The following is a 13355-nucleotide window of genomic DNA, read 5'->3' on the forward strand; positions in this document are numbered from 1 at the left end:
TATAGTTATGAAGCTGAAATGGCGTAACACATCTATCTTGGTCACACTACAGTGAATCTCTCAGTTTTATTGATTTGGTGGGGGCGAGATGGACAAAGTGGTTAGGGCGCGAATTAACTGACCGGAAGGTCCGTGGTTCGAACCCGACCTCTGCCTCTCAGCTTCCCCTGTCTAGGCTTGGGCAACCTGGCAGTATCTCAGCCCTTGTACTTCCTTCGGGTGGCATGGCAGTTAGGCACCGAAACAGTGCTACGGCTGAACGATTTTTTATTGATTTATTCACTACTGGGGTGTATTGTGACACTGTTGCGATAGACTTCCACGTATTCCGTGTTGCGCGGTTTTAACCGGGGTTTTTCGTTTTCTTTCACAGGTTATCCGACTTCTGACTGCACCGCCACATAACCACCGATTGTTTCGCGTTGTCGCGCTTTCGGCTACCCCAGCGTCAGATATTCAAGGCGTTCAAACCATTCTGGCTAATTTGCTGATTTCCCATCTGGAACTACGCACAGACACCAGCGTGGATGTGAAGCGGTACACACAACATCGCCAGTTGGAGACGATTGTGGTTCCGTTGGGCCCAGAGCTCAATCGCTTCCGCAGTCAACTGATTGAATGTGCTCGTATACCACTGGAGCGTCTGCGTCTGCGCGGAGCACTTCGACAAGGGATGGGTGATTTACGTCCGGAGCGAATAGCCAAGTTCACTGTGATCAAGGCTCGTGAAGAATGGTCTTCCGGGCCGAACGCTGCCCAGCTGTCTTCCATCGATGCGGGTGCTGTTCAGTGTGATTTCGGGTCGGTCATTTGTTTACTGCATGCCATGGAATTGTTAGACCAGCATGGACTTCGTCCGTTATACCAGTATTTGGGCGGCGTGCTCAACGGGCAGCGTGCAAGTGCTTCAGTACGTGCGGAGATGATGCGTTTGTCTGGCGTGGAGCAATTGTGGTCAGACTTGGTCACACGCTTCAAATCTGCGCCCGATGCGGATAATCCAAGTTCCACTCAGACACCATTTGTGGGAGGTCATCCGAAACTGGAAAAATTGAAAGAACTGCTAGTGCAACACTTCCGCTCGCATGCGCCCATTGCGCAGGGTGAGACGCGCGTGATTGTCTTCAGTCAGTTTCGGGACTCTGTTGAGGAGATTATGCACATGCTCAAGCAACTACGTCCACTAGTTCGGCCAGCTTCTTTTATCGGCCAGGGCTCCGGAACAAACCGGTCACCAGTGCTTGCCGGGTCCGGTCCAGACGCAAAACTGAGTACACCACCTTTGATGTCCTCTAACCGCCTCACTTCTGGGGGCATTTCGCAACGCGACCAGCTTCGAGTCATGGATGCTTTTCGTAAAGGAGTCTACAACACCCTGGTTTCAACATGTGTCGGAGAGGAGGGTCTGGATGTCGGCCAGGTGGATTTGATAATATGCTTTGATGCCTTCAAGTCTCCCGTGCGATTGATGCAACGTCTCGGTCGGACTGGACGTCAGCGTTTGGGCCGTATCGTGATGCTTTTGACGGAAGGCAGAGAGGAACGAAACCATGCTGTTAGCATGGCTCGAACGTCTACTGTTCACAAGGCTCTTCTGGAAGGTGGTGCGTACAAACGTCTGGCCTTTTATCCTCACAATCCACGGATGATACCCTTGGGGATTACTCCGGAAGTGGATTTCCGTGTTTTGCAGCCCGAGGTCTCTATAAAAGACACCGTGCTCCCTACAGTATCGAATGAATCAAGCTGCCGAAAACGTCCGTCACGAGCAGGAAAAAGCCGCCCATCAGGTGGGACATCTGATGAAGCTCGATCTCATGCAGATGCTGTTGGTTTGTCTCATATTAATCTGAGATTAACACCCGTCGGACCCTCATCCTTGCTCTCTCTTTGCGTTGGAACTAACTCCAATTGGAAATCGGAATATCCACAGTTGACTCAACTGTACGACCTAACTTCTCCGAAACGTTTAGCTTCTTTGCGCACCTGTTTGCAATCGAGACTAAGCGCTCGCGGAAAAGTAGGTTCGTCGACTTCCTCACGTCATCTGGTTTCCGTGTTACACTTGATTGAACTACATCGACGTGGCGAAACCCAACTGTCTTACCATGCACTGGGACTCCGATCCGTGGATGTGGATAGGACGCTGCCTCCTAATCCAGTCGCTAATGCGGATCTTGAATCGAGTCAGGCGGAACCCATGTTGAAAACAAACGGGGATATGAAGAATGCGAATCCAGAGTCAGACGACTGTAATGCACTTCGCGAAAGTTTCACAGCCACAATGCTAAAAATGCCGCAATTGGCGAAGGGTTTGGTTAGCGGAAAGTTGTTTTTTCCCGTTGTTAGTGCTGATCATTTCGATTATTCACGGTTGATTGATGTGGCGCGTAACCTCATGCAGTCCGGGATTACATCACCTGGGCGAATAAGTCCGGTTTTGTTGCAGTCCGCATGGGAAAGGCTGTTGCGAACGAACGAGCCCGAGCGTCCGAAAGTTGCACTGCCACCGAAAGTGGACCAACCTCTGGAGATCCCATCGGTTATGGGCTTGGAACAGTGGGTAGATAAAAGTTTACTAGAGGCAATTGAAGGAGATTTTACTCAGAATGATGCAATGCCGGAGACAGATATGGCCAAGCCGACCGCAAATCAAGCTCCGAAGAACACTTTGGGTAGTCCTCTGGTCGGTACACCACAGGTTGGTCTGGCTGCGGCATTTCGCCTTGCATCTCCAAAGCAGTTAAACCTAAGTGCAGTTGCCCGTAGTACTCCACGACCAAAGTCCCCGACATACCGGCGACCGGACCTCAGGGGAAGTGTTAGTCAGATAAATTTGACCGATGCATTAGCAATTTTGGATCGGTCAACTATTCGTCTGGACTTCTCCGGATTATTTGATGATAGGCTAGATGATCAGCCTCCTCCTCCGACGGATACATTTTTACGACATAGTGTTGTCTTTACTGGTCCGCTGTGCCCCACACCTTCGAAATCAGATACCTTAAATTTCGGTACTAAACTGCAGTTGGGTGAAGAATTTGGGGAGGATTTTCTCGCCCCATCACAACGCGTTACTAGTAGTGTGCCAACAGACCCAGATCCAGTCACGAAATCTCATTCTACTCCTCATGGATCTCCGAGGGAACCAGACGCGTTTGAGCTCCCGTCTCAGTTTAGCTGGTCACCAATTCCAGTCCAAGATGTGGACGAACTTACGGTGGGTGCGAAAGGGGATTGCCTTACTCATTCCACTGTGACATCCGAACAGTCGCATACTGGACCATTGGAAGAGGATACAACCAATTTGTCACAACACCAGTCAAACACAGATCAGAAATATTCGAACTCTTCCAGTCCGATAGCTTTCCGGATGAATAGAGCAGCAAAAGGACGCAATCATGCTCATCGTTTCCTTCTAACCCAAGCGGAGGCAGGCGATGGAAATTCTGCGGATGAGTTCGACGGTACGGGACTAGATGTGTACGACGAGAGCTTTATCGACGACAGCCGTGCTACAGCGGAGCCTGATGAACGTAGCTCAAGTCGACTGGACACATCGAATATGATTGGGGTGTACTTGCAGTCAATCCGAAGCCCTCCTGTTGGCTTTGTTAAAGCGTCTGTATGTGGGGATTCGGCAGTCCCTAGCAAAACCTCATCGAAGCTTCTGGGAGCAGCGTTTCATTCCGCGTCTGCGAATGTACTGCACCAAAGATCTAGAGAGCAACCATGGCCCGGGACGCGTTTGGCGACGATCGACAGCGATTCTGAGGATTTTATATTTTCTCAGGTAAGCCTTAACTTCTCTGAATTTTCCAAAAAAAGAATTCGGTTGCAAGCCCCGGTTAGAAGTTTGTTCTAAGCTCAAAATTGCTCGGTGGTTGAGGCACAAATTTACTGACCGGAAGGTCCATGGTTCGAAACCACATCCATGCACATCGACTGCTCCTGCCTAGGCCTGGGTAACTTGGAAATATCTCAGCGCTTTTGCTCCTTCACATGGCAGGCAGACGCCGAGGATGTTAGGGCTGGAGGATTTGTGGTCAAAATAGGCTTACTACAGCTCAACTAATTTCGTTATTTGGTTATCTGATCAGAGGCGAGATGGTCTAAGTGGTTAGAGCGCGAATTTACTGACCGGAAGGTCCGTGGTTCGAACCCGACCTCTGCCACTCGACCTCCCCTGTCTAGGCCTGGGCGACCTGGCAGTATTTCAGCCCTCATGCTTCCTCCGGGTGGCATGGCAGCTAGGCACCGAAAGTATGTTACAGCTGAATGATTATTATTATTATCTGGTCGGACCAGTTCCTCTTTCGTGTATTCAGTGAAACGGTTGGCGAAGCTCGACAATCTCATCCACTGACTGACAGGAACCTTGGCTCTACCACTTTCCTGTTCTGTTTCGCGATGGTGGTTGGAGGGAACGGCTTGATAGTCGAGGCTGGGAATACATACATAACAATTCAGAAGATAGGCAGGTCTGGTCACTAGACTACTCTTCGTTACTTGATAAGGTGTGACAAAATGAGTTTGATAAACCGACTATACAGGCACCCATCTGATCGATGAACGAGGGAGCTTATTGGCTAGACTTGTTTTCACAAATCGCCTCTGATAGTGCCGGGTTGCATGATCGAAACCATGAATACCCGGTAGGATTGACCCCGACATAATACTAGTCGATGTCGCTAATTTGTGTCCTGTTTATTTTCTGTCCAGATTGTCTGAATGCACACGCGGGTGTATGGGTACCCAAGGGTGTCTGTTGCGTGATACTCCTGTGTGCACTGTTCTTTCCTCCTCATGGTTTTAGGTAGCTTCACTCTGGTTGAATGGATGTATCGACGTTGACGGTGCGACATGTAAGTGGTCCGAACGTGAAAATCAACTACATCTGTTGTTCATGCGGTTCTGCAGCCGAAGGTGCGGCACAAATGTCGATCACTACCATCCGTAGCAACACAAAGCCATTATCTAGAGCACACTAGACGGTGCGTCCGTTCGACTGCATGTCTGCATTATAGGATCGAATGTGTTTACTGTCGTCCCACGCTGGATGGTTTTCGTCCGAACAACAGAGTCGCAATTTTCAACCAGAATAGCTCCGCAGCCAGTGGATTTGGTTCTTTTACAAACTTGATTCTTTGCATGAGTTCTTCAAGATTTGGAGTAAACCTGATCGCCGTGTTAATGAAAGGCGGTTTTAAAAAATAGATAATGCAGAGTAGTGCGCCCTTTTTACCTTAGGGGGCGAGATGTTCCAAGTGGTTAGAGCGAGAATTCACTGACCGGAATGTCCGTGGTTCGAACCCGACCTCTGCCTCTCGATTTCTCTTGTCTAGGCTTGGGCAACCTGGCAGTATCCCAGCCCTCGTGCAACCCTCGGGTGGCNGGTGTTACGGCTGAACGACTCTCTTTACCTTAAAGTTGTTTGTCATTGTTCGTGTTTTCCATCCACGAGATTCGTTGGGTGTTTTGACGTCGTCATTAGAAATACCTTGGACCTGGTTTCGGCCCGTCCGAGTTGCGCAGCTGCATCGGGATGCCGCGCAACATCCATCTCTAGTGATTCGTTTCATTCATTTAATCACCTAGCCACTGAACACGGTCTTTCAGATTGCAAAACGCATTGTTCTGAGTCAGAATGACAAAAGCTCATGTGCACGACCATACTCACAAGTCCTTGAGGTCAGTCTCACCAGTAAACTGGATTTGTCAGTTCACAAGGAACGAAACACTGATGAAAGCAGCAACCTAATCTGTTCTCCCTACCCAAGAGATCATTTGCACTAGATTTTGCGGTTGTGGATTCATTATACACCTAAGCTAAGGAGTATTTTTGTCACAACCTCTGCTCTGCTTGTTCAATTCGCCACCAGGTGTAATCCTTGATCAGGTTATGAACACACGAAAATTTACACGATCGCTTAGAGTTTGGAAACCTTCGAAAATCACTGTTGCGATCTAGTCGGAGACAAACTTATTGGGCAATGAGACAACCATATCAAACAGAGAGACAGAAATACTTCTATCTTCGAAGCTGACAGTTCCGTTGCGCAACTCGGTTCGCATCTCAGTCAGCTGTCCAGTAACTGGACCGCAATATCGACCAGGTCAGCAAAGGATTGTCAGTCCAAAAACTCGCTTAGCGCATTATCTTTTGAGGGAGTTTGTTCCCTGCATTTTTTCCGTCACTGTCCTGATCTACCTCACATTGTCTCAGATTTGAAGGTAACACCGTATATTTTTATCTAACTTCGCGCCGCACGTCGTAACCGCGCACACGTGCAATCAGTGCAGTTCATGGGACACTCCGCTTGAATCAGATGCTGAGCGCCGTTGATCGTAGGAGGTCATGCGACCAAACTGCGTCCTCTCATGATCCGTTTACCAGATGTCACCTAACAGTAAACAATGCACTCTAAGTCTCCACTGTAAGAATAACTTTTATGGAAACCTAGGCAACGGCTTTTGCGAAGAAAGAGGACATCACTCGCCTTATCTCACGTTTTTTTCCGTGATAGCTATCATCTGTTTGTTCCTCTCAGGTATTCAGGAGAAACGCGTTGCGTTCCTAGAGGAGCGTACACTTTCGGGATAGACCAAAATCACGTTCCTCGGGAGGCACAGCCTAAAGCATAAAACCATAACACCTTCCCGTAGCTTTTGAACCATCAGTTCTGTCCGAATGTCCCACAACACACATGCATTTGACATTTGAATAAGTCAATGTATCTGGGAGCCAAAGAAGCGTAAAATGCAGAATGATTTCTGCTTATGCAATCGGTTAGTTGGTTCTCATTCTCACGGCAAACTGCTGTCCTCTTGCTTTTTTGGAATACTCTGGTTTATCCGCATCAATTGATTAGCGGATCTCCTGTACCATACTTAACGAAACTTGCCTTCATTTCGAGGCGTACATCTAGACATTTGTTCGACAGGCTTGCAGTCGACCCTTGTTCTACTAGTGCTGTGCTTGTTCGTGCAGTGTAGCCGTCTTTTCAAGCCAATTTCAGTGTTGATGAATATGACATCCAAGTCTGCTGGAACAAACTTCGGTTGTCTTCACCAGTCTGTTTTAGGGTGAAAAACCTGGGAACCTATCGACCCGTCATTTTCCGATATCAAATTCCTGCTATAGTCTTGATGATACCGGTGACCGTCATTTGTAACTTCGTGCTGATCACCAGTTGTTCCTCAGCAGTGCTGCGTAGTGGAAGCCGTTGTGCCACTGTGGCCCTCCTACTGCCGAAAAACCGTGCAGCCGAATCGATCGCGTGGCTGTTAGCTACTGGTGGCGAGCCCAATGTGCGCCCGGAATACAAGTATTGATTCGGACCAAATTCTCATTCGAAGTAATTTTCAGAGTAAACGTAAGTAGGCCTTCCTGACAGGACACAGGTTCCCATTGAAATCAAATTAAGGTGCAGTTGAGGTTGGTTCGCGGGTAAACTTCCATTTAGTAGTCGGGACTCTTCCGAAGACAGGACTTGAGTAAACCTTCAAAGACTTGCTACGCGATGTTTTTGAAAACGACCTTCTCAAAGACATTAATCGTAATTGGGAAGAGATACAAATTGCCATGCATGACGCCCGAGGAGTTTCCGAACGCCCCTACACTAACCACTGGATCTCAAAAGCGTCATTTCTTGATGCTAGATGTATATTATTTCGGATCGCAGGGTTGCTCTGTTGCACGAAGTTTATGTAGGGACAGGGAGGCGTGGTGGGATCAACAAGGTCCAAGAATGTAGGAGACGGGGCATGCTGATCCGCAAAACAAGATCTAGGACTGAGCTAATCAGAGTAACAGTGGAAATCCTTTATATATATACATATATATATATATATANGCGTGATTCGCCTTATACGTGGTTAAAAACCCTACAGAACACGTAACCGGTTCTAGTGGAAAGCATGCTGTTAATTCCTGATCGTATTACCCGGATAGTTTCTTTATCGGCCTATGTTGCAATCATGTCGAACGGTGTTCGCAAAAAACGTTGGGCCAATCTCACTGGCGTCCTCGATATGATGTGCAGATACGTTCATTTCATTGCTGCTGCAAAGCGTAGGTTGTTGGCATCCAATCTTCCCCTTTCCTATTTGTGCTTGGACATTCTTTTTCATGGTCATGTGGTAGCTGAGCACCAGTGTTTATTATCGGTGGATTTCTACAGGTAACAATCATAAAAATGTTCAGCTGGTAGCACCCTTTCGGTGCCTAACTGCCATGCCGCCCAAAGGAGGCACGAGTACTGGGATACTGCTAGGTTTCCCAAGCCTTGACAGGAGAAGTCGAGAGTCGGGTTCGAACCACAGATATTCCAGTCAGTAAATTCGCGCTCGAACCACTGAGCCATCTCGCCCTATTTCTACAGCTTATGATTAAGCTGTGTTCGAACAGGTTAGTCGTCTGCTCTCGTCACGTGGTGCACGCCCAGCTGCCACGATCCATTGTTAAACATATGTGGGTAGACTACTATTTTTAGCTCAATGAATGTCCGGAAAATAGCGCAGAGGCAGTTAAACGGGAGTGTCCCTAGTGTTTGCCAAGCTGTTCCATACCCGCGACCCTGAAACGGTGTTGATACTCGAGTTGGAGCGATAGGCGGTTTCTCCGTACCTCATGGTCCTTTCTATGCTCAGCTTGAGTAACCGGCGAGACTGACCACTGGTTTATCAAGGAATCCTCTATTGGGTTTGTTTTACGACTGCCTTAATGCTATATTGTGAGACTCACTATTACGATGACCACTGCACAACGAAATATGTTTGCTTTGGATTTCAGCCTCCGGAACAAGATGACGACTATCAACTCGATAGCTTTTGTGTGGACAGTGAGGATCCCGGTGCACAATGCAGCCCAAAGGAGCCATCTATTAATACACCGAAACCAAAGAAACGCCGACGACGACGGATCATCACCGACTCGGACTAATTCCCTACCCACCACCTTTCATGTATATAAGTAACAAATACTTTCTATTTCAAGACTGTGCAATCTCATTGGTATTATTATTTCACGACCGAATTGGTATTGCAAGAAGGCTAATAACTAGCACAGAAAATCACCCTCATGAGCTAAAGAGTGGGCAAGGAAGAGATACAACAGGTGGAGATGGTAGGGGTTGTTACTGCTTCCGATGCTCTAGTTTTTCTCGCAAAGATACCGGCATCACCGGGGGTGGAGGCCGAGGCAGAGCCATGGCGACTTTGAATCCATCATAGATGAACCACTGCAGGGCGGTCAGTGTGCCAATCATGATGATCCTCGGCCCGATTCCGCTCCACATGCCTGAAAAGAAAGTGAAAGTAAATCCCATGAAAAATCCGCGCTTCCCTAGCTAAACCTGGTCAAAATCTCTGGCGACCCAAAAAATTTAAGCGGAGGGGTATCAATGGATCGGTCCGGTTCGATGGAATGGGGCTTTAAGATCAAGAGCTGATGTACAACTTCCTTATTACCATAGAACTTCGGCCACAGAATTAATCTGAAAACCAGTCCAATCGACAGAGCGTACCTGGTTACCAAATACTGAGGATAGCTTCTCATCGACAACTGAGCAATGCCTGTTCGTCCACTTCTCTGGACGAACACTGGCACACAGACAACTAAAAAAAATCCCAAGCCTAGAGAACTTTGATCACGTGGACAATTCCGGATCAAGCTAGTTAAGTCACCTGGACTTTGGTATGCACCAATAATGGGCAATTCGCTGTTTGGCGACTTGGCCTGCGCTAAACTCGAGGCTTTCTGCTGGTTGGTACATATGTTGATGCTTGCTGAAAACCCCAAAACAATAGCTCACAAATATAAGACTACCGTTTGTGTAGACTATGGGTCCTCATGTGTATATTACCCCAGAATTTACGACCGACGAAAAACACTCATACTAGTAGGAAATTTACTTCTGTGCTGCGGGTAGTAGTCGAATTTCCCTTTGTCGAAGGTTGCATGTACGGGCGCACCGACTCATCTTCTCCTTCTTACATTACATTCGCCGATGATAACGCACCGTGGCTCGTGTGCATGATCATCGTCCTAGGGTGATTCGATATGATCGCGCGAACAGCTGGTTCGCATATGGTAGCTCACGTGTGTGGATTGGTCGCATTAGCGTAACTGAATCCCATGACTGGGATAAATCGATACAGTTCTGTCACTAGGTAACACATTAATAGAAATGTAGCGATATTTATAGCTTGTGTACCTAATAGTGGCAAACGATTAAATGCCATCCTACCGAACTGTCCCAACAGCGTACTGATTGGCTAGACATGAATTGACCTGAAATCTGCGCTTGGTCCCAAAACGGAAACCCGGACACATACTATCGGGTCGGTCGGAGACAAGTCACTTGTTCCAACAAGCATTGGTGAAACAGTGTGTGAATTGGCCAATACAAGGTGGGATGTCGGCTGGCTGCATGGATTACAGTAAATTTCTCTTCAAATATGGATTTCGTACTGCGTGGCCGTTTCATCCTTGCTAGAGGCTATGAGCGCATTCCTCGCTATAATCTGTGGACATCTGAACCAACTTTCTTCCGTTTAGTGGTTGAATATTACACCGTTTGGCAACCGGGAACCGATCATCAGTATGATAACTTGTAAGATGCACATTGCTGGTGACCAGCGAAACAGCCATGCAATGTTTCTCAACACCGGTGTGTTTGAAGCCCCAATACCCTTACTGCGATAGTTACTTTGGCTTATTAGTAGGCACCCATTTTGTCTGGATAAAACCGTTTGATTTTCCAGAACAGGGATCAGTAAAATAAGCCTTTATCCGGGATATATATTTTTGGATATATTAACCTTCACTGTCTTACGCATGGTGATTCTTATATTCACATGCATTTTACCCATTAGTGAACCAATCATTAACACTGCGTGTACCTCAGTCATTCTGAAAATGAGTCAACTTGTGACTGGACCCGTATACTATTCTTACCTTACCTTTATCTTACACGTAAGATACAAACAAGCTTGGTCGTACTGAGTGGAGAACTTCCCTGTTTGGTTGAAGTGAACAGACAAATGATCACTTTTGAGTCGTTGAATGACGGGTGAGGAATTCGAGGAAAGCTATTCGTCATGCACACAAAATAATAATGACTGACTACTCATCAGATTGCTGAGGGCTCCTCGGCAATTCACGACCGGTTTTGCTCTTCCTAGGCAGGTACAGTCCCCCGAGTTTCCGTCAGCTTGGAATGACACACGACTAGGGTCTTGAACGTGTACATGGGAAATTCCACACTTGCAAGTTTTCAACAAATGCGTGTAATGGCTGTGAAAAACGTTTGGACATTTTCTTGTCTTGTCGCATCCAGTAACTACGTTTATTTCGATAAGCGCCCGTATGGCTTGAAAGTAAGTCTAGGTACTCAGCTGGGAAGTAGAGCGGTTATCTTATAAACAGTGAGTATTTTGGGGGAAACGTAGGTACACATACAAAACTATTGGTAGTGAACGACAGAAGGGAAGGGCCAAAAGTAAGCACCCGGCTTTTGCTAAAATACTCAACGCTCCAAGTTTATTATATGGGTCAGGGGGCTTCGCTCAAGAGGTTATCGAAAATCATTACTGAGTTGTATCAGCGACGCATTTTTCAAGCATGCAACAGACCGAGCCGGAAAGTTGATGTATCATGGTGTGCAAGGAATCCACCCCAAGCCGATGATCAACTTTTTCTGATATGATTAATTTCCAACGAACACACAGAAAGAAAATAATTAAGGGAAGAGAAGGAATGAAATAAGTGTGGAAGAATGTCAACGTTCAACCTTGAGGTAAGCATATTCTATAGACTAAGAACACATAACGCTGACTGATTCAAATCAGTCAACACTCTAACATTCTATACTGAAATTTAGAAAAAAATTGGCGAAGGACTATCCAGAGCGATTTATTCAACGACAGTCTAAACAACTCTGGCAGACAAACAAACATATCGAAACTTGGCATTCAACAACCAGAGATGGGAGCAAAAAGGAAGTCTCCACCCGCACCTGCCCACTTTGCCAGTGTACCCCAGTCACCCTTTATCCATACAGCAACTAACACACTACTTGTAATTAACTCCCTATAGGCTAACGCGACACCTCGTACAAAAGATGCGACGGAGGGCGGAGCACTTGACTAGATTTCGCGTTTCTATTATGACACATGCACGCCACACGGGACCTTATCCCGCAATCATTCTGAACGACAACATGGATACCCGTAGCAAGTAACTCAAGCGCAAAAATGCTCTCGGAGAACCAATCGGAACATGACTATCAACCTCACCTAGACTAGGCACAGATCCATTTCCGTTTTTTGTGAAAACAGGCGAGCCTCAATGGTGTCGAATGATTTGATCATAATCCAGCAAAACACAGAAAACTGGTTTCATAAGAAATCAGGTGAGGGACTACCACGCCTTCAATGCACAACCGATTGGTTGCGAAAAAAGCAGAGTAACGAAAATCTCCTTCAAGGAAAGTTAGGATGGAGTCAGTTCAGTGGTGTGACGGGATGTACCAGAAGTACCACAGGGATGCGAAATCTGGCGTTGACCATACAAAGACAAGAACTGCCTTCACATGGCGAATGTTTCGGTTTTGCGCGCGTTGACTCGGCACGATCAGAGATAAATGCATGCAAATGCAGTCCGAAGGTGCCTTAAGGAGCGCGCTTGGAAAATCAAGAGCTTGCAACTCAGTTGTGCTTATCAGCTTGAAGAACAATGCACGGTGAAATATACAAGTCAGTTATAAATCATATTTTGCACTGTTACGTCAAACATCTCACCCGTGAATCGAAGAAACTAGATACGATCTAAACAGCCCTGTCTCAAAGAATAGCGTTCACGAACACCCATATATATTGTGCTTTATATTGAACAGATCTTTACACTCTGCCAGGTGTTAGAGCGACGTCATACTTATAAGCGCCCCACAATTTTAACAGTCCTGGATTACGAGGCGCATTCGACTCAGTTGACCGGTCTGCTCTTTTTAACACGGTTGCACAGCAAGGAAGGACTTAGAGCACTTCGTATTCTCAGACTTCTGGGCATGTGAGTGTTTACAGAGATCTCTCCAAAAGTTTCCGTATACAGTGGTATCCTGCAAGGATGCTCACTTCTCCATTCCCAATTACACTCGTGATTGACGGATTAATGAAGTGAACGCTGGAAGGTCATAAAAACCCCGGTGTTTAAATAGCTGTTGACGAAGACCTCGTTGATCTGCAATATGCGGGTGGCACCCATCTGCTCCTCGAAGAGTATTCGAATTCGAATTTGGGTGGGGGAGGGTGAAAGAAGGAAAACGTGAAAGTGTAAGAAGGGAGGCGTCAGC

General features: G+C 46.9%; 2 protein-coding genes across 2 annotated transcripts in view; one reads left to right on the forward strand and one right to left on the reverse strand.

The window, feature by feature from the left end:
• The window catches only part of T265_06534 (hypothetical protein), a gene marked incomplete at both ends in the record, with an annotated part of 28291 nt that overhangs the window by 9093 nt on the left and 5843 nt on the right, over positions 1-13355 (forward strand). Inside the window, 2 exons of the mRNA XM_009171817.1 lie at positions 374-3793; positions 8795-9297. Of these exons, the coding sequence (XP_009170081.1) occupies positions 374-3793; positions 8795-8944 (3570 nt within the window). The remainder of the gene's footprint in view (positions 1-373; positions 3794-8794; positions 9298-13355) is intronic.
• Positions 8519-13355, reverse strand: part of T265_06535 (hypothetical protein) — a gene marked incomplete at both ends in the record, with an annotated part of 10901 nt that continues 6064 nt past the window's right edge. Inside the window, one exon of the mRNA XM_009171818.1 lies at positions 8519-9301. Within this exon, the coding sequence (XP_009170082.1) occupies positions 9138-9301 (164 nt within the window). The remainder of the gene's footprint in view (positions 9302-13355) is intronic.

This window comes from Opisthorchis viverrini, assembly GCF_000715545.1.
Source record: "Opisthorchis viverrini unplaced genomic scaffold opera_v5_135, whole genome shotgun sequence".
NCBI classification, from domain to species: Eukaryota; Metazoa; Platyhelminthes; class Trematoda; order Opisthorchiida; family Opisthorchiidae; genus Opisthorchis; species Opisthorchis viverrini.